Source organism: Polyodon spathula, chromosome 1, assembly GCF_017654505.1.
Source record: "Polyodon spathula isolate WHYD16114869_AA chromosome 1, ASM1765450v1, whole genome shotgun sequence".
NCBI lineage: Eukaryota > Metazoa > Chordata > Actinopteri > Acipenseriformes > Polyodontidae > Polyodon > Polyodon spathula.
The window spans coordinates 92,319,981-92,341,882 of record NC_054534.1 but is presented as its reverse complement, the minus strand read 5'-3'; the positions used below and the strand labels follow the sequence as shown (position 1 = coordinate 92,341,882).

Genomic DNA, 21,902 nt, shown 5'->3' with positions numbered 1-21,902 from the left:
GCAACCCCTCCTCCCACATTACGTTATTTTGCTGTCACCTGCAATTTATCACAATCCCATATTACATACATTTAACATGGATTTATGCTAGCTAAATAAACACATAGCCCACATCCATACCATCGACAGTCAGAAGTGCACTTGTGAAGAGCTTTTCAGATATGACTGCATGAGATCCCAGGAAGCAAAAATTCCCTAGATAGATTAAATTCAGAAGTGCAAAATCTATATTATATCCCATCATGGGAGTCTGTTGAAATGCTCTTAAGGACAATGACCTTCGACTGAAAAACATCAAATGACAAATGAATCAGTCTGCAGAAAAGGGTTTGTCTCAGTAGTTAAAATCAGAAGCATAATTATAAATGACAACTACGTAATAAGTGTCAAACAGTTTGTGTGTGTGTAATATAAATAATCAGATATATATATATATATATACAATATATATATATATGTTTACTTTCATTATTATTCTTTTATTACTATTAGTTTTACTTTTTTATTTAAAACACAAGCATTTAGTGTTCTTAGTGTTCTTTTTTGCTTGAAGGCATGCTTTGAAATTGATGTATAACATTGATATACGATAGTTATCTAGCTATCTAATAGCTAACTATTTTGACAAAATTGTCAAATTCAAAACTTTTTTTTAAGATACTAAGCCGCAAGAAAAAACAACAACTACTTATTAACTGTGTTGGCATGAGGTTTCATAAACTTGAATCACTCTTCTCAACGTGAAATGAGCCCCTAGATTAGTATGTGGCTAATCTGTTGTGATATTTCAACATGCTAGTCCTATTTTTATTTGTAGGCCTTTAATTGTGGGGGTTTCTTCTGTCTATCGTGTTTATGTATTATTAACATGCAGGGGAGTGTGTGGTTTCTTGATCCCTTGCTATGATGTGTAACTTTACACTGTCAACAGCTAGTTAGAGGACTGCAGTTTCCTAGAAACGAGAGCTCTCTGCCACTGCTTTTCCATTGTATCAGCAACACTTCACCTCCAAAACTTGCACATCCTTAATGCGAGAAAGGTGTTATAAAGCAGAACTCTAGCACAGCACGTCTCCCTTCCAAACTCCATAAAATGCGGTACACGGATACAGTAGTACAGTACGTTACGCAGATTGATCTAGTGAAAGATTATATAATAACCTCTCAAACTGGTGCTGATTCACAAAGGTGACGAGATCATGTAGTTGTACTTCTGTCCTGTGGCGCAGGGTATTAAGTTCACTTGTGTTGTTCTGTTAATGTTGTATACTTTTACTGCTCCACAGATCGTAGGTGCTCACATAAATACTCTAGAAGATGTTAAGCATTTCATTACACAGCTGTTCAGTTTTGAAAAGTGGGTGTTTGTTTTGTTTTCCCCCAAAATTATATAAAATGCCGTGTCTTAAAGTTAGCTTGAACACCAGTCTAATATATTTAGTCTAATATATATATATATATATATATATATATATATATATATATATATATATATATATATATATATATATATATAAACCAGTAATGCATCATTAACATGCCCACAATAAAGTAAACCAAAAACGCTAATTTCTGATAAAAGTTTGGTTCGTTATATATAATCATGAACCTGTTTTGTGTAAACTGTACCTTCAGGCTTTGCGTTTAATTTGAACTTTAGTGGAGCTATTTGTATTGCATTTTATCAAACACGAACCTAGCAACCTGCTCAGTCATTCTATGGAACACATAACTATAGTAACAACACACAGTTGCTAGAACAAGCATGCCAATTACACCAGTCCTTACCTGGTCGTATGTGTTTTCCCAAGTGTAGTTGAAAAAGCAGGAGGAAAATAAATCTTCAGACAACCTATAGTCTGCCATCCTCTGCAATAGCAGGATAAATTGATACAAATTGTTAGCTATTTTTATTTATTTATTGTTTCCCTCAACGAGTCGGTCTTCCTCAAACGACGCTGTGTACTCGACTGCCAAGCTCAGTGTTGCTGCTTAGCTTAGTCACGTGGGTGTCTTCTCTTCAAAGCTAGGAAAGCGCAGTTACTGGAGCAATATTGTATTTTTAATAAATTAGATTTACCAGAATAATTGTATATATTACACTGGATGTTCAATTTTATCCTGTTAAGTTCATTGTGTGTTATACTTAATGCTATTTTAATGTTTATTTTATTTTTATTTTTATTTATTTTCCCTCCAAAGCCTCTTAGCAGTAAACAGTTTACATAAATGTTATCTTTGTTTTTTGTTCTTTAAATCATCCGGTAAAATCCAGTATACAGTTGTATAGGCAAAGGGTACCAATAATTATGAATTAACTCCATTGATATAGAGTTGGAGTCATAAATATTGGTACCCTGTGCCTTAACTCAGTTAATTCAGAAGATTTTCTACTTGGTAAGATGAATGAGTGTTCAACACTCACAAGAGGTAGCATTGCTGTATAAGCACAGTGTATCAAACAATATTTATAACACTTCATACATGGGGAAATAACACTGTTGCTTATAGAGGGTATGTCAACTCTTGACAACTGCATATATTATAATTCTCTTACTGGGCATCCAATAGATATTACAGTTCCATACAAGGTGTTTAAACAAATAATCAAACAGTTGACTTTTTTATTTATTTATTTATTTATTTTTTAATGGACCCTTTCTTTCTTAGGCCAGTTTAACCAGTGCCTCAAAGAGCCACACTATCAAGCCACAATCAAGTATATAGAGTATATGTCAAAATTAATCAAAAATAGTATTTGTTACAATTTCAGATGGAGGGAAAATAGTCCCTGCGGAAAGCATTCCAGCAGTTGAAATTAATCTGCTTGTGCTCAACACAGCATTGGTGAACCACATCACTTTCTTACACCGTAGCAGCCAGTCGCAGTGTGGAAAACAATTTGCTTTAACACCAAAGGGCTTCACACATTAATACTTACAAGTGTTTGTAGTTTGTTTTATATTTAGATTTAAAATGATGGCCATTAAATAGTAAAACCAGAAAAGCCAGCACATTTTCTACAGTGCGTTTTGCATTTTTCCTTGTAACATCAAAGGGCACCTTTCTGGATACCAGGCATGAGTTCTAAATGGAGGATTAAAGGGGAGAGAGCCTTGGTCGTTAGAGAGTAGGGTTAATTCAAGGCCCAGATCTAAACACACAAAATGCAGTTGGAGTTAACATTCTGAACAAAGGGGAATACGCCTTGTATCTCAACGTCACAAAGTACCTCAATCTACCACAATTTTTTTTTTTTTATTACATTATAAATCCCGTATTGAAAACAACCAATAATAGTAAGGTTATTAAAAATGACAGTACAGATTTCATCCTAATGCAGTCACGATGCCTCCATATACCAGTAGATTCAAATTTTCCTCAAACATGTGCTAAATAATGTATTTTGTAAATACTGTTGGGATCCATAGGTATGATACTGTACAATTTTTTAATTTTTTTATTCGCCTTATAACAAGATCTTAAGTGCTAATGTGATGACATTAGGTGCAAATACAAAAACATGAATGTACCACTGGTTCCATGGTATTAAGGGCCATATTACATTAAGGGAGCCCTGTATATGAGTGTGACATACAGACAGACAGGGCACTTCACTATACCCCCAAATTATAACTTGTTCTAAAGAATTTCCTGAGCAAGTTTTATCCACATTTGACAAGGGATTCTCTCGATAAATTAGACATTTATAAATGTGCTGTACAGCCAGTTAGCTAGTCAGTCAACCTCCCCCAAATATTGATACTATCAATAACCTGTTCTAATGATTCTCCTTAGCAATTGTCATCCCTGTTGGAGAACAGATTCTCTGGATAAATGTAAAATGGAAACAGAAACTGCTGGCTGCAGAGCCTCAGCTGTATATACCCCCAGATTATTATCCACTAAATAACATGTGCTAATGATACACAAGTAGCAAGTTTTGTCAATTAGATTTTGTTCTCCAGAAGTAATTTTATGCAAAGCTATAAAGTGTGAAATACATACATACACCTGCCTCTACTGCAGCGTATCCCTTAGGGTGAGAGGGGGTAATAAGATCCATCCTAAATACAACAGCTTAACTTGCATTGTTCATCTTACTTGAATGTTAACTTGAAATGTTCCTAAATTATACATTCCAAAAATTAAATGGAAGAGTCTCTACAAGCAAAAACAATGCAGTGTGCTGTGACAATCCCAGAATACCACAATACCACCAAATGTCAACCCAGCCCTGGACAGAAACAGTTTCAGGAGACTTGGTTTAAAGCCACTGCAAGGCACACCTGGGGAGACTTGGGGTTTGATACAGCAAAGTTGCCTCAAACTAGTTCTCAGTCTCCTGAAAAAAATACGGCAATACATCTCCCTCGTTTTTTTGTTTGCAATGGGAGAAATAGTAACCCCCAGAGCTCAAAGACAGCAATGTTGTGTTTATTCCTCAGTTCTTCATTACAGAGACAATGAATGTGAATCACTTTTTTAATCTCTAGAGAATCAACATTCTTGACAGCAGTGAGTGCAAACAAAGATTGATTTGGGTAATCCTTTCAGTAGCATTCAAAGCAACCACTAGGGTGCAAAACCACAGTCCCTACAAATACACATTTCAGGGGGGAAAAAAAATGAATGTCCGAAAGAACCTAAACAAACAGAGCTGCAAAAACATACATACATAATGTGAATACTGCATATATTAGCAGAAATAAAAGCAATGCAACAATAACATGTAAACAAAAAAGAATAGTATGAAGATTCCTCTACATGTTTTACCAGAATCCAATTGGTAAAACAATCTCTAAAGCAACTATCCATGGTGATCAGATGTACGGGATCCTTTGGTTTGACTACTTTAATCAAGGTACTGGAACAGCGATGGGTTATTTCATGGTACATTTGCCAAAACGCAAAAGGTGGTTCTTGACATTTGGCAAATACAAAAGTTGTATTGAATCTGTTAAAACATCTATGAGGTGTCCAGGTAACACACACACACACACACACACACAAACAAAAAGGAGGTTAAGGAATCTCCGTCCCAGTCTTAGGTCTTTTGCAGACTGAGTCACAGTAGGGATGGTGTTACCTGGGTGATGTGCTGTGATGGGTTTGTGCCAGACATAAAGCTTTGCATTTAGGCCAGATAGTTCAATTTTTGTTTAATTGAACCACATAATCTTTTGCTACATCTCTTCAGAGTCTCCCACATGCCTTTTTGCAAATTCCAAATAGGATTTTCCATGGGCTTTTTTCCAGAAATAGCTTCCTTCTTGCCACTCTTCCATATAGGCTAGATTTGTGGAATACCTAAGCTATTGTTAACACATGGACAGTTTCTCCGATCTCAGCCACGGAATGTTGTTTTGAAAGCTCCTTGGTCTTCATGGTAGTATCTTTTCTTTGAATGCAAAAAGAACCCAACTGTGGGACCTTACAGAGATAGGTGTATTTAATCTGAAATCATGTAAACCACTTTTATTGCACACAGATGGACTCAATATAATTTATTTTGTGAATTCTGAAAGCAATTGGTTGCACCTTAGCTTATTTAGGAGTGTCATAGCAAAGGGGGTGAATACTTATCTAATTAAGACTTTTCAGGTTTTTATTTTTAATTGCCCCCCCCCCCATTTTTTCACACATTTAAAGTGTTAAGTAGGTTGTGTAAATCAAAGGGAAAAAAACAACCCATTTAAATTCATCAAGATTTCACGTTGTAACACAACAAACTGTGAAAACAGTTATAGGCTATAGGCACTGTATATGAAAAAATTGGATTTTATATATCTAAATGGGGATTAATTTTATTCTTAATACAAGGAAGGTAAAGCGTGACTGACGTTTGTCTGGGTAATGGATATCCGAGTGCTGACTATATCAGAAAATGCTTACCCCTCGGGAAGGCAATATTGCCCTCAGCCTTTAGGCAATATAATCCATTAGTCAATAGTGTCCTCCCTCAGGGCAATCGTTTGATCTGGGACAAAGATCAGTTCATATTTGCCATATATAAGCAATAAGGCACGACAGGGTATGTGATGCATTGTAATCCGTCAAAGAGCTCGACTGGTAAGGGCGGATATGTAAAAAGGCAGATAAATCCTGTTTTAAACACTATTATGCACAGCTGTAACAATTATTTTATTCACACAATTGTTTTGAAATTCAGCTTTTATTAGGGAGCTCCCCTAAATCCCTTGTTTAAAAAAATACAGGGTATTAATGCTTGTGACAGGGTAGCCATCTGCAGTGTAGATGTGTGCATTCGCTGGTGAGTGAAAGGCAGGAAATAGAGACAAAGGTTGAAGTTGATAAGCCCCCCGCAGGCAAACTGGATTTATTTACATAACACATGGAGCAGCTTACATGACACCAGCCACAATGGTTGCACTTGGAGCACATACAACAGTGTACGAAAACTTTGGTAGGATCTACAACCTCTGAACTAATCTTCCCTGTTCAATAAAAAAATAACGTTGATTTTGGAGGATTAATGGTTAGGGCAGATAAGTGACAGACGATCACCAAGCCCCACGTATGTTGCCAAGCTTCACACGCCTGGAGCATGGTGATATCAGAGTATATCACAAACCCCGTCGTACCTTACTGCGCTTATAAAATAGGTTAACCAATTAAAATAAAAAAAAAAAAAAGTTTAAACACTACTTTTTATTATTAAATATCCTTCCGCTAATGCCGAGTTGAGAAATGTTTTATACAGTAACAAAAAAGTATAAAATATAGATGTTGAATTAAACATTGCCATTGAATGTGCAGTTTTTCTTTGATTTGTTACTTGTAATTCTTGTTTTGTTCATTCAGTTTTAAAAGTAAAATATTACTGTAATCTGGTACACTAACAGGAGTTACCCATACTAGATTTGCGCTACCGCTTCAGAGAAGCAAGACATTACTTGCATGGAATACCCAGTTACTTATCAAACTGACTTTGCAGTTTACAGCTGAACAATGTGGAGGAACTACTGGGCAAGTGTTAAACAATTTAAAACAATGCTGGGCACAGCAGAAGAGATGATATCATCTCACCTGGACAAATTTATGTGGAGAGAACTGTCAAGATGCATTTATAAATATTCTGCATCAGATCACACAGCTGCACAGGGGGTGGGAGCTGTAGCAGCAGATGCAACCAACTATAGTATAAGAATGGACATAGACCGGCAGGAGCAGCAACAAAATATCCATTTAACCACCAAAACCTCTTAAGAGTGACCCAAATTTTTTCTAAAAAGTTGAAAGCAAGATATATTTGTAAACTATACATTTTCAGAACAGGATACGTAAACACTGTTCAGGGAGAGGAGCAGAGCGATCAGCGAATGGCATGTTTTGAATTGATTTTATTTATTTTTTTCAACTACTTAATTTAAATCATTGGTGTCCGATCAAGATATACATTTGAACTACATTTACCAGTTCTTGTGCCCAAAACTCAGTCAAACATCTACATGTAAAGAAACTCGTTTGTTGCGGTGAATTCCAATTATTTATTTAGTTTAAAAAAGGCTAGTGGCATATTAATAGCTACAAGAGATTTCCCCCTTTTTGAAAAGTGCTTTATCAGCACCAAACTGTGTCATGTTTGACCAATCAGGATATATTTATATATATAGATATATATATATATATATATATATATATATATATATATATATATATATATATATATATGTGTGTGTGTGTGTGTGTGTGTGTGTGTGTGTGTGTGTGTGTGTGTGTGTGTAAAAAACATGAACTGTTTGTACTTGATGTTTGCATCTCTGTGCAAACAGCAGGCTGATGCTGTAAACCCCAAAGGCAGCCACAGAATATTTTGACACTTGAACTTTAAATTTCAGAGATGACCATCTCCACTGGTACACAGCATACTGGACACTTTCAAAGCTGATATTTATAGACTTTATTTAAGCCAAAGCCTCTACGGAAGAAATTAAGACTGTCTACATAAGCACACTTTCTGAAAAAGTTCACAAATTTCTAAAACAGGAATGTCAACATCAACATGAATGATCATGCATAACATGGTCCATTATTATACTATTGTTGCAGGGGAGAGGGGGAAGGGAAAAAAAAAACACAACCTTCATCGTGGAACTTTTAATATACAACCAATTTCATATATGCTTACATTGACCAATTATCTTCATAATGTGCTGTTGTGAAAACACAATGGGGAGAAGAAATGAGTTATAAAAATAACCAAATCTGAACTGTAAAGAAAACATTAAAATCTTCCAAACAAGGCTGTTGAACTTATTTAAGGTGTACAAGTTAGTCTGAATACAGTGTAGCTGTACTTTAAGCAGGCTTCAGTACTGAGAATATTCCTTGGTTTGAAGCTTGGCAACGATGCGCTCCAGCTGTCTTTTTGCTTCGCACTGAGGGAAGTTGCTCATTTCATAGTACTGAGGGGCAATTTTTACCAACCTAAAACAAAAGGAAAATAAATGAATGTTAAAAGATTTAAATCAAACTTCAAACTGACATGAGCCTAAACCAGGTAATAATGTGCTCACTTTGTAGACGGTTTACAAAAAGAAACAAAAGCACTAAAATACATTATTTTTATTGGTTTCTATTAAACTATTTATAATGCAATTAGATGCAAATCAGACCAGTAAGGCTAATCTAGATCATATGGGGACAGATAGGACTTATTTCTAATTCGATCAAACTTCTGAATCTTGCAATAAAGCTATTATTGCGGGCTACTTCAATTGCTCGCAAAGATTTAGATTCACTAGCATATATGACAACACTAGCCCAAAATAACTGAATTACCAGCACTATCAACACTGCGTGCAAGAAACGAGCAATGTATTGGAAGCTTACCACTCTGGTTTTACATCTGTGCATGTTCGAATGTAGTTCTTCGTTGTGAGTACAAATTCGTTGTAGAGGACCCATTCAGGTTTGTGGTCAAGAACAGTGGAGGGATGCAACTGTACCACCTGGTTATCTTTCACAGTCAGGTAATGCCCAGTCCTTTCCAAATGCGCAATCTTTAAAAACATCAAAAAGTGTGATCAAAAGACAATACAAGAGTAAATGTAAATCACTTACACGTTTTAAAAGCACCCTCTTAAAAACAAAAAAATACCCAATACAAAGCCCAATGCATCCAGTAGTTAGAAACACTTCTTCATTCTTTTCTTTCATCCCAGAACAATTATGGAAAGGTAAAGGATTAGAGTTTGACAAAAAAACATGATGTTCATGAAAGTAGGTGGCAGAACATACACAACATACAGACCCAACTGCAACCCACTTGTAGGAGGCAGGCACATATCTCAGCACTGATCTCTTGAAAAGACACCAGGGTCAAAAAAACATGATTACCAGATTATATTTCCTAGCATGACAAAAGTGAATTGTTGCGTCTAGCGTGGATGCTGAATGATGGTCTGTTTGTGTAGTTTCATCATAGGCTACATATTTTGTGAAACCCTTTTATTTCTTACATCTTTCCACATAATTACTGTACTTATTTCATTTCTAATCTTTCTCTCCCACATGTACTGATGATTATATTTCTCACCTCTGCTACACTACATCTACTTTATAACTAGACTGCACATTGCATCCGGCTTTATTTCAATTTTATTTATTATTTTTTTAAAAAAGAGTTTTTTGTTATTGACTTCATAATTTCTAAAGATGCACAAAATGTGGATTTCAGGAATGGCAAAGAAAGCCTTCTTACCCGTAGTTATGAATACAGTAAAAATTGCTTGTTTTTCACATTACTTGGGTGCCTATCTTTGGTATGTTTGTTTCCTTGGTAAAAAGTCATTGTTTGAACTGTTTAGTGTGCCAAATCCAGAGATACGAAATATATTTCTACACGTTTTACACCTTTGTCTTTTCAACTTAATTCTGAAATTGTCATTCTTGTAAAAAATTTCTAAGCCGAACTAAATCTACCTAAACTGTATCCTGATAAAAGTAAACTTAGTGATGTACCAATTACATTACACAAACATTACATTTCTCTTTACGCAGATGACATTCTTTTATATCTTTCAAATATTTCAGAATCAACTTCTCTTGTCTAGCACTATTTACTAAATTTGGCAGTATGTCTGGTTGTAAAATTAACTGGGCTAAATCAATGTAATGCCTCTAAAATCTAGCAGCAAAGAATGCAGTACTCCCTATTACAATCCCAACTGATAATACATTTACATATTTGGGAATACAGATTCACCCCTCTCTGCAACTTAAACAAAGTTAATTACACTACTTTAAATCGACAAAATTAAACAAGACCTGCAGAGATGGTCTCCCTTGCATTTAATCTTTACAAGGCAGGATAGCCATGATTAAAATGAACATGTTACAGAGTGTTAATTTTTTTTATTTTCCATGTTACCCCTATCCCCATATCCTACTTTTTTTAAGGAAGCCAATTCTATAATATCTAAATTTATTTGGAATGAAAAACATCCCCACATTCGTCTAACAGTAATGCAACGTACAAAGGTCAATGGTGGATTGTCTCTTCCTATCTTAAACTATACTATTGGGCTTTTCAAGTAGAGCCTTAAAAACATGGACCAACATAAACTCAAAGGTCACCTGGCACAATCTGGAAGCAGTTCCAGTTCACCCACATAGACTACAGGACTTATTATTTACTGGCATCCCCAAGAAAAACTTAAATTTCAAATTTGGTCCTATTGTTGCAAATTCATTAAAAACGATATGACGTGGAAAAATTTATGGGAGGTCCATTTAAGTTTTCTCATTCGTCTCCTATTTGGAATAATAATAAGAATCATTTACTGACAGGAGATAAGCCTTTTATATACCCTGCCTGATCAAATAGCGGTGTGCATAGTTTTAAAAGACATTTTTAAAAGTAAAAGCCTTCGAATGTTCCAGGAACTCAAGGAAGACTTCTCTCCCAAGTTTCTCTTGTTTTCTATATTTAAGACTAAGGTCTGCTTTACGTGCCTATGGGGTTCCTTGGGACTCAGATGTATGTCCTCATCCTTTGATAGACTGGCTGGTGACAGACAGCTGTTCACGAGGGGCAGTCTCAACTATCTATAGACACTTGCTAAAACAAGCATGTAATACTCTGCCAGTTAAAAAAAAATTTAGGAGTGTCAAATGGAAAAGCTGGGCTTTTCTCCTGACTGGGACAATGTATGGAACAATGCGTTTTTAGCTTCTAAGAACCCAGCTCACCAATTAATACACTTTAAACTTACCCATAAAGCATATTCTACTCTATACATACTTTTTAAAATGAAAAGGTCCCCTAGTCTGCTCTGTGCAGTTTGTCAGACTGGTGCAGTGGGCACATACCTACACATGTTTTGGGAATGTCCGATTGTGGCTGCGTTCTGGGACAGTGTAGCTCAAACTATTACTGAGCTGATGGAGGTTCAGATCTTTATGGCTGTATTTCTATTGAACGATGACTCCTCCCTGGGCCTTTCTCTACACCAGAGCAGGATACTTCTGGCAGGGTTAACTGCAGCCAAGAAATCCGTTTTACAGCTTTGGACACTCCTCCTATGATTGCTACCTGACTCTCGGACTTTAGAAGCATTTTTTTTTTTTTTTTTGAATGCTCCATAGCCAGGATTAATAAGACACGTCTGACAACAGCTGCCGATTTGGCTACGCTGATGTTTAAATGACATGGGCTTCCTTTCCATTACCTTCATACTAATTTCTATTTTTGGTATGTCATTTTACTTTTAGATGATAATATTGTAGTAACTTTTTTCTTAGGTTTTTTTTATTTTATTTATTTTTTAATGACAAGCATTGGCAATGTTTAAATAATTTATTTTATTATTTTTTTATGCAGCGTTTATATTTAAAAAAAAAAAATACAATTTATCCAAAAAAATTACTAATTTGGATTTGGGAGATGCTAAAGAATTTTTGTTTATAAGTAGAGCCCCATTTTTTTTTCCTGCAAATACGAAATAAAACAAAAAAAAATCACTATAAAGCAAACCTAGAATGACATTTTTAAAAATTGGGAGGTTTATACAAAAAATAAATACTTGCAATCGAGATTGTCAAGGCTCAGCTGTTACCACAGATGCGCTCGGAAGGGAATCTGAAGCTCTGGTATTTTTAATTGTGATGGAAGAGAAGCTGCCTAAAGTGCACTATTCAACAAAGCTGCAAAGAATTTGAATATGAGTGGATGTATGACGCTGACTGTGACAAAATAATGACGTGCAGGATTTTGCAACTGTCGGATGGAGTCGTCAAGCATAAGCTGCTTATTGCTTTTGCGGAAAATGTGTCTTATTTTATATGAGCATAGTAGTAGAGCAGTATTATATATATATATTAATTTGATCTTATTGCATGGTCAGTATTTATTGTAACTAGCAATAATTAGGTTACCGTTACTGCTGCCAATGTTACCTTAATTTCTCAATTATTTTTGTGCTAGGACTGTGAATCTCTGTCCTGAACATACATGGAACAGTGTGGGGATGGACTTGACAATAACCAGCATCTAATTAAATTGGATCTACATCTGGAAACTTATGCAATACTATAATATTATACTTAAATAGGACTCTGTAATGCCTATTATACACATTTTACAAGACAAATGGGATTGTATCATTCATATTATATATAACACTTTAAAATGAAATCTGCACAATAGTTTATATATTTTATTTTCAGAGAGAAACATTGCTGCAAGAGGTTAGGCTCTAACACTTCAACTTGCACATTTCAGTGGTATCTTTGTTATACACAAACTAAAACGCCTTCAAAGAGTTGCTGCTTAGAGAATTAAACTGCTACAAAGTCATCTTATTCTGATCAGTTAGCAGCCTAAACCAATTCTGCAAAAAAGGAATTGCATTTACTTATCAAGACGCACCATTCTCCAGAAAAGGCACCTCATAATGTAAGGATTTATCTTCAAATGCCGTTTGATTCAGATTCTCAAATCACACTGCACCCACACTGAATTGAATTTGTGAATATAGCAAATCCAGGGACCTTCAGTTGCCCTGGAAGATCTTTTGTTTACAAAATGTTATCATGCAACTTTACCTTCTGTTTGTTTGTTTAATTTGAAATAATGTATTTAGGATTAGTCCAGCGAGATGCAAACCTCTAGTTCACAGGGACATTCTTATGATAGCATCATCACATATTACCCCAAATGATAAACAAAAATAACAGATAAAAAGATCAATTCATTATCATTTAAAACAACAATTGACAAAATACTACACACATTAAAACCGACGGTCACATTATAAGATACACAAACAGTACTATTGAATAACGCAGGAAGTATTTATTGTACATTTAATTTCTAATGAAGTTACTTGCTCACCAGTGCCATAAATCCATAATAAAACAAACAATTTACTTTAAAAGACTGCCAATACTTTGCTTTATAATTTAAATGTCATAGAAACTGCAATCTCAAACTGCTTGACTTATTAGAAGTTGTAGGGTCAGCAGCAACTTTGCACATTCCTGCAAGAGATGACTATAGGCAAAGTTCTGTGTTGACAGTTTCAGGTATAAAATAATTTATTTGACCCTGGATGACTTGATTTTTTTGTCTACATGTCTTCTGTAGAAGGCAGTCTGGCTTTAACATTCATTCTATGGGAAGAACAGCACATCTCAGTCCTCAGCAAACACAGATTATTACATGTCTGTAGAAGTGTCTTGTTGGACAAATAAATACATTGCGTCATCGATGGAGGACATCTTAATTTCAGCGCAAAGTTATGCTGTTTTCCCCATAAATGCCAAGCATAGTGTTGCTGCAAAAAAAAAAAAAAAAAAAAAAAACACACCAATACCTTACATTGTCAATTTTGTATCCTTGGGTCACTTTGTAAATATATGGCAGGTAAAAAGCAAACAAAATGTAGGCAGATGCATGAAATAAGCCTACAGATCACTTACCTGCATGAAAAAGCCAGTGACCAAGGCCCTCCGTATGTTGATATAGTAATCTCGACTGGTGAACTCTGTGCTTCTACGAGGCAGATTGAATCTGTCCATTATTCTGGACAGCTGCTGACGTACATTGTCAGCAGACATCAGTGATCTGTAGTTAACAAAATTATCATAGCACCATTGAACTGACTCATGGTCTAGAAGAGAGAGAAAGTGGAAAAACAACAAAATAAAAAAAATTGTACAAGATACAAGTAAACATTTTAAATATGTAAACTTCTGTTAAATATATTGCTTAAAATCAGAGCTAAATATTAAGACTCCCACAAAACACCCTTCTCCATGGAACTGGCAGATTAATACAGATTCTAAATAACTCAGCACAGCTGTGGCACTTCAGAGTAAGCAAACTGCATTCAAATTACAACAAAACTTCAGCAGTGCCCCAGTCAGACTTAAAACCATTCAACTGAATGCATATACAGAGTCAAAATAAAACCATACACAATATATACAATTGTGTAAAAGTTCCAGTTTGGATTAGTGCACAATTTACCTGGTCATTGGGCCAAAATGTTGAAGAAAAAAACAAAAAAGTACATCAGAGTAATACGTATATTACTGTAGCTTCAAATACATGTTAAATCAGTATAGTGTGCCAAGAATTTTTATTTTATTTTTTATATAAGACTACATTGCTTGGCAATCTAGTAGTTTTGAAAAGCATGAAGTCTTAGGAATCTTTGTCAAATTTGTAATGTATGTTAAAAGAAACAAACATTTCAAGGTTACAAGGAACCTTAGCACACCTGCGTAGTTGTATTTCTAATTGCAATCACAGTTGATCAATCAGAGTTCAATTACACACCTTTCCAAGCTTAATCATTCACAGTTCCATGTTGTGTTTTATATAGTGCGCGAACATTCTTCTCGTATTTTCAACCACTTTTAGTGACCCCCATCTGTATTTGTATCTGCGATTACTGCTTGGTAGAGCTTTGTAAATATGTTCATGTGTGTAGCTTATGTTACTTTAGTGTAATTGTAATTAACTGAACAAAATAGCATTGTTATTGCAATTACAATTTCGGCATACAATTCTGCTTCAATTGCAACAAGAATTACAAATTTTCCCCAGGTCTGTTACGACTTCTCTAGTAAATATCACTTACTCTGTTTGAAAGCATGGTAGACGTTTAGTAGAGTCAAGTGATCTCCATCTATGTGTGCAAACCTCATCTTGGACTCATCAGCAGCTTTCTTTGCCTCCGTCGGACGAACAAAACACTGTGGGACTAAACAAGGTTGGTATGGGCCCAACACATATGCCCATATGGATGAGTCACACATTCACAGACAGAGGAACAAGGCCTAGCTAGATCAGTTCATAGAGCATAGGGCAGGGCAGGATGGGGCTTTCTCATGGTCTCCAACTGCATGTTCAACTGTCAACTACCTTGGTTTCAACACCTAACTACATCTGTAAGACAAAAGTGTTTGAAAAACTACAGAATACCCAGTACGTTTTTCTACGACTAGTCTATTCCCTTGGGACATTTTCTAACTTCCACTGAAAAATCCAGCTGGTACCATATGTATAACTAGGGGTGCATCGATAATCGGTAGCCTATCAGCATGTAACTGATAAGGGAAAAAAAAAACCCACAAAATCAGAGATTTGTTATTTTAGCAGATAATGTACACCGATACTCATGCTTGAATTTCTTCCAGCACATAACTTAATGTTTGGTCAAGCGCATATACTAATGACGCAAGAACAATGAGATTTTCCTTGCAGTGCTGTGTAATGATTTATCAGCCTGCAGTAAATATGTCTCAAAGGTGAGTTGTTTGGATTTACTTTATTATTTTCTTTAATATCTGAAGACAATAGGATAGCGAGTTGTGTGCAGCAGAACAGACTTGATGCTACATTAAACGCAACGATGCACTGCGAGTAGAATATTATTCCGATGCTTTATTAAAAAAAAAAAAAAGCTCTTTGATATTTAAGACTCTTGAGTGTTTGCCTGTCCCGTGCTGCTCAACACTCTCTCCACGTCCCAGGGGGAAAAATAAGTCCTCTTGGTTAGCACAGCTTGCCGGGTCATTACATTATTAGTAGTACACAATGTACTTCAAAATGGTCTTTTGTAATTTGTTTGTCTTGATTAATCTGCAGGTGTATTCGGTAGCATTTTGAAGCAGAAATTGATTACTGTGCTGTCTTAAGTAACAAATCCAAGTTTGACAATTTTGTAAACAGAAATTGAATATGTTTGACTATGATTAAATAAACAAATTTAAGTTATTCTGCATTTAAGCTTAACATTTTTATTGCATATCTTTTCTACTGTACAGTATAGGTAGAAGCTATAATACGCAACGTTTGACAGCAAGTGGCTATAAAAGTTAGTCACATGGTATATTTTTCTACAGAACTGTTTTTACTAGTACAAATGCAAAATATTTGTGTGACTATTTTGTAAAACAAATATAATACTATGTTATTCATTTTCAGAAGTAAATGCAACAAGTAAACAATACCTGTTCATTTGTGTCAAATACAGCAACTAAACAAGCTGTTCATTTTAACATTTATAATCATAAAATAGTTTAAATATAGGCCCTATGTCTTGTTCTAGTAGTTTACAATGCATCTACTATTGTATCGGCCAAGAAAATCTTTATCGTTGCACCCCTAATTCAGAAATTTCCATTCAGAAATGAATGCATTAAAACAGATTTGTACTTTAAATTTGTTTTTTTAAATAATAATAAAAAACAACTGTTACACAATTAAAGCCAACTTTAAAAACAATGCAATTAAAATACATTATAAATGTTTAAACACACTATACGCAATTACTGCAAGTAACACTAAGTTACAGAAACAAATCCAGCTATTTACACAGACTTTCAACAATGGTTAGAATTACACTTAACAATTGTGCAACATTAGATGTTTATCTGACAAATTAAAAATGAAATGGAAGGATACATTTCTGCCCTGCCCAGTTGCCCTGAGCCTGAACACTCTAAATAGTATTCTGAAAAGGAAATTGAAAAAGGAAACTTCTGCACGGTAACAATTGAGTACTGTGAAGTACCCTCAAGTTTTACATGTATCCCGCTTTACTGAATAAGTATGCCAAGGATGCTGACCTCAACAAACACAGCTTTTGCCTAATTACAAAACACTGAACTGTAAGGTTTTTAAATACGCTACAACCCTATTCAATCACTATTCTATCTTGGGCTGTACTTTTAGCAGGCAGATTAGGCATCTGTTATTGAGCTCAACATTTCTGTTTGGCAATAAGTACTCTTCGTATTCTGCTGTCTTGTAATGAACTAAGCAAAAGCCATCTCTCCTATGTGCTGATTATAACGCACCCAGCATAGAAGCAGCTAGTAAATTCTTGTTTTCTTGAAAGACATCTGTTTTCATCTCAATGAGCAGCATTCCGTTTTGGCAGACTAAAGTTAAATCACTGCAGCAGCAAATTCTAGCTGTGCAGACTATAAACTCATTAATTTAGCGAAGACATGCCTTTTTTCAGTGACACAAGCATCATCATTTCTTTTCACCACACTTCTAAATCTCAAGCAGAAAATGTAGCATTAGATAAGGCTTTTGCACTGTCACAAACTGATTTTTACAACCTTGAAAAATAAATATGGCTTCAACATTTAAAAATCGCAAAAAAACCCCCCAAAAAACGGGGAAACAATTTCTACTATGTTGTGCATAATTTGTTTGGTTTGCTTATTTTCCCTGTGATTACCTGACAACATTGCTGTAATTGAGAGGATCTCATTGGAACAATTAAATTCACAGCTGGCGATAACCATCTTGGCTAGCTGTGGATCCAATGGAAACTCTGCCATCATGGATCCCAACTCAGTCAGGTCACCATCATCATTCAGGGCAGCAAGATAATTCAATAGTTCCAGGGCTCTCATCAGAGTTTCAGGAGCTGAAAAAGGCAACACATCATTAGTCAAGATCCCTTTGATATATGCAATACAAAACTGACTAGTTTCATATTTTTTATTCAATGGTTCAACACAAGTATACACTGCTAATTCACTTAGTTTACAGGGGTTGGCAAAATTATTGCAAAACTTGAATCCAACTGTTAAATGTAAATTAACAGCTGTCAATCAGATACTTGGGACTTGTACATGACAACAAAACTGAACACAGGAAACATTGTGTACAGTATACAATTTGTTTCCCCGCTGCTACTGTACATGAAGATCATATGCGATAGTCCTCTGCGGCAGTATTACAATAAAGTTTCGCTCTAACTCAGCCCTTGATATAGACCTGCCAAGGCGGCCTCCACGGGCCATACAGTACCTGTCCGTGGGCCGGCTTTGGCCCACCAATTGCCGACCCCTGCTGTAGGGGCTGGTGGTCTGGGGGGGAAAGCACGCTGTATAAGCTTGCTGTAATTGATGGCTCATTTTAGATAAACCCTTGCCATATAAATGAGCCATATACAAAAACTTACAAACTAAAGAGAAGACATATTTCATTACTCGCAATGCTAAACTAGTTAAAAAGAAGGGTACTACACACAAAAGCAAACATACCTGGTGGGTCCATGAAATCAAAATGCACCAAGTCATCTATACCAAGTTTCTTTAGTTGCAACACAACGGAGCCCAAATTGGACCTCAGAATCTCAGGGTATGTGTTGTCCTGTTGACAGAAAAAAAGTTATGTGCCAACAATTACTTGCATTTCATGTATGGAATTATATGTTTGAAACAAGTCTTTATACAGAAGCTGGAAGCATTTGCAAAGTATTTTACTTAATATTACAATAAATCAAAACATTTGTTTCCCCCAAATGACCATTTACTGTTTGTCAGAATTACTTGCTTAAATGAACCTGGAAGTCTCTGATGTGAAAGTTATTTAAGATAAGCCCATTGTACAAAGTTCTGATGACCTTGCCTACTATATCCTCTCCAAGAAGATTAAATAAATTGAAATTAGCAAAAATAACATCAAAACCAGTCAGCTAGTACAATTATTAAGTAGAGTTTTGGGTGTTGATGTATCTACAGGAGTCAATATGTGAGAACACAAAAAACCCAGCCATATGAAAACTTGATGAAAGTGAAAAACGTATACATAAATGCAAAATAAATTTGTCAAATGACTGGCTGAAACCATTAAGCTCATTCTGATGCAAGTAAAACACAATACAAATGAAGCATAAAACCCTCTAGATCGGTGGTCCTCAAAGCGGTGCCTAAGAAGCCAGGCCATAGTGCCCGCGATAGCTGCTGTTAAATTATGGGTCGTGAACACATTTCTGGTGGGTCATAGCGTGGGAAAATAAAGAAAGCTTTAAAAACACGTTTTTCAGCTGCTCGCTTGTGCTGACTTGTACGTACTACTTTTTTTTTTTTTTTTCCCCCTCTGAAGGGCTTCTGCCATACGATCAACCAACTGAATATCTGTCTCTGTGGTAGCCCAATCATAAGTTAGCTGAGTGGGACATAAACTGTGTCTATTTCAGTTACATGTACTAACAATAAGTTTAACCAATATCTGCCAAGTTTTATGCAGCTGTCCAATCACAAGCAAGCAGAGGCTGTTCATGGTATTCTGCATGAAGATTGAAGGCGAGTGAGTAGCCAAAGGGAAAGTGAAAGATCTGACAGCTGTCCAATCACTCGTGAGCAGAGGGTAAGAACCTATGCAATAGTCAGCGTGTCAGCAAACTGCCAAGCAAGATCAATTTATGCCCATGCCAAAATTACGTTGGAGGACCACTGCTCTAGACTTATTAATTTTAAAACCCATTTACCTGCATTTCAGTTTTGTAGGCCTTTTCTGTATACAGCCGGAAACATTTCCCTGGCCGGGTTCTGCCAGCACGACCTGCTCTCTGCTGAGCAGAAGCCTTGCTTATAGCAGTCACCAGCAAGGACTCCACCCTGATTCGAGGATTGTACACCTGAAGCATACCATAAAATAAGCAACAGAAAAGCAAATACAAAGAACAGTGCAGCATAGTCAAGTTTAGTCACCTATTTATGGTGTAAATTAAGAGATACTACTATATTTGTTTACCTGTGTATTTGTACATAGACCATATTGGGGGGTAAATAAGTCAGAATAATCCCCTGTAGCTATCACATCTGTATATAATGCTTTGTTGGCAAATATGTCATGATTGTTTAATCCTTGCTACTGATAAACTGCCAGTCATGCAAAGACTGAAAATGTGTTAGTGTTTATTTAACTTCCTCCCCAAAGCGCACACACAGAAAAAACTTAAGTATTAAAAGCAGAAAGGGCTTACTTTTTGTTTAGCAAATCCAGGGTCAATTACAAACACTACACCATCAATAGTCAGGGATGTTTCAGCAATATTTGTAGAAACAACAACCTGTGAAAACCAAAGATATGCATCAAAAAAAATCTAAATCAATTATGCAGAACCAATAGCTGTATAATTGGTTCTGCATAACAGATCTGTGCATGTGTATTTCATTGAAAAAGAAAATATAGAAAACCAACAACTACTATAAATAACAGTTCATGTTTGTTCCTAGAAAAATATCCCTGTCTGGCAGTACAATTATTTTCCTACAGCGACTAGTCTAAAATGTAGATGCAAAGAGAGGACTTGCTTTGAAGTTAGTGTTGTACAATGCCACCTTGTTATTTCAGACCTGCTTTCCGCATGAAATATTGAGGGTACTCAAAAGAGGATAGTTTTGCACTTTGTGAAACAATCCAATTTGCAAATGATCAAACTAAGGAACAAGATAACTCAGTAAAATATTTAACACAAAAGCACAAACCTGTAACAAATTAGAAAGCCTCAATTTTCAAACATTCCTGTTGCTGATAATACCCAGGAGCATATTAAAAGATCCAGATATTGAAGCAATGTGGATTATTTCTACTTGAAACCACTTGTAATGGAACTTTGAGAGAATTATAGAATACAGCAGTGTACCACCTATAAAGACGCCCCATCAAAATGTATAACTGATTTGACCAAAGGTCAAAACGTTGTGGCATTGAAAGGGTTCATTTTACTTGGCAAGACTGTAACAGAGATTCAAACAAGTAAAATGCATCTCCCACCACGGTTGTAATATCACAAAGGTGATGGCACAACTGTATATACATAACGGTACAGAAGAAATGGCAATGAGTTTAATGGAAATTCGATAAGTGGTACTTAAGACTTAGGAGGTAAGCAAATGCTAGTATCCTTGTTCTCAAGTTACATTTAAAAATGTAAGTAGATGTACAGATAGATGTAGAGACAACTCTATACTGTATATCCCCACAGTCTGATACACTCAAAGTAATACCAATTCATGTTAAGAGTAAGTGACCCAAAGTGTCCTGTCTATATAGAAGGAACTTGTTAAATTACCTCAATAAGGCACATTAGGTCACAAGTCAATGCAGGGTTTATAGAACACTGCAAACATGAAGTTACCAGCAACTGGTTTCTGAGATAACGTGGCTGCTGCTTTACAAAACAAATGGCATGAAAGTTTTTTTTTTTTCTTTTCTTGTACTACTTTACAGCGTGAATGAAATGTGTATGACGCATAGTAAGCCATATCTTGAAAAGGTCTTTACCATATTGGGGAGGAAATCACCTGGCACCAAAGAGGTGACCCTCCTAGGTGACTGGAGAAAGTGGGCGTCATTACAGTTCCCAGGACAGCCGAAATGGTGATGGACTTACTGGGATGCCTAAATCAGGGATGTAAATGACTCCTACTGCATCGGACTTTCACCCATTCCGAGTTTTAATAAGAGCTTGATTAGCCGCAGTATGTAGGGAACAAGCTTGTGCATGTTTTATTAAACTCATAGCAATAGATGCAATGGGAGTCTTATTTCCAACCCTGTTAAATGCTCATATTTAATTTATTATGAACGCTGATTTGCATAGTAAAAAAAA

The 21,902-nt window shown here is 35.8% G+C and overlaps 1 protein-coding gene across 1 annotated transcript in view; it reads right to left on the bottom strand.

The window, feature by feature from the left end:
- Positions 1 to 7,909: 7,909 nt before the first annotated feature.
- LOC121324281 (pre-mRNA-splicing factor ATP-dependent RNA helicase DHX15-like) overlaps positions 7,910 to 21,902 on the bottom strand; it is a 41,251-nt gene continuing 27,258 nt past the window's right edge. Inside the window, exons 7-14 of the mRNA XM_041265996.1 lie at positions 20,271 to 20,357; positions 19,773 to 19,922; positions 18,544 to 18,652; positions 17,730 to 17,921; positions 15,114 to 15,236; positions 13,948 to 14,138; positions 8,857 to 9,026; positions 7,910 to 8,451 (exon numbers count right to left, since the gene is read on the bottom strand). Coding sequence (XP_041121930.1) covers positions 8,334 to 8,451; positions 8,857 to 9,026; positions 13,948 to 14,138; positions 15,114 to 15,236; positions 17,730 to 17,921; positions 18,544 to 18,652; positions 19,773 to 19,922; positions 20,271 to 20,357 — 1,140 coding nt within the window. The 3' untranslated portion in view covers positions 7,910 to 8,333. The remainder of the gene's footprint in view (positions 8,452 to 8,856; positions 9,027 to 13,947; positions 14,139 to 15,113; positions 15,237 to 17,729; positions 17,922 to 18,543; positions 18,653 to 19,772; positions 19,923 to 20,270; positions 20,358 to 21,902) is intronic.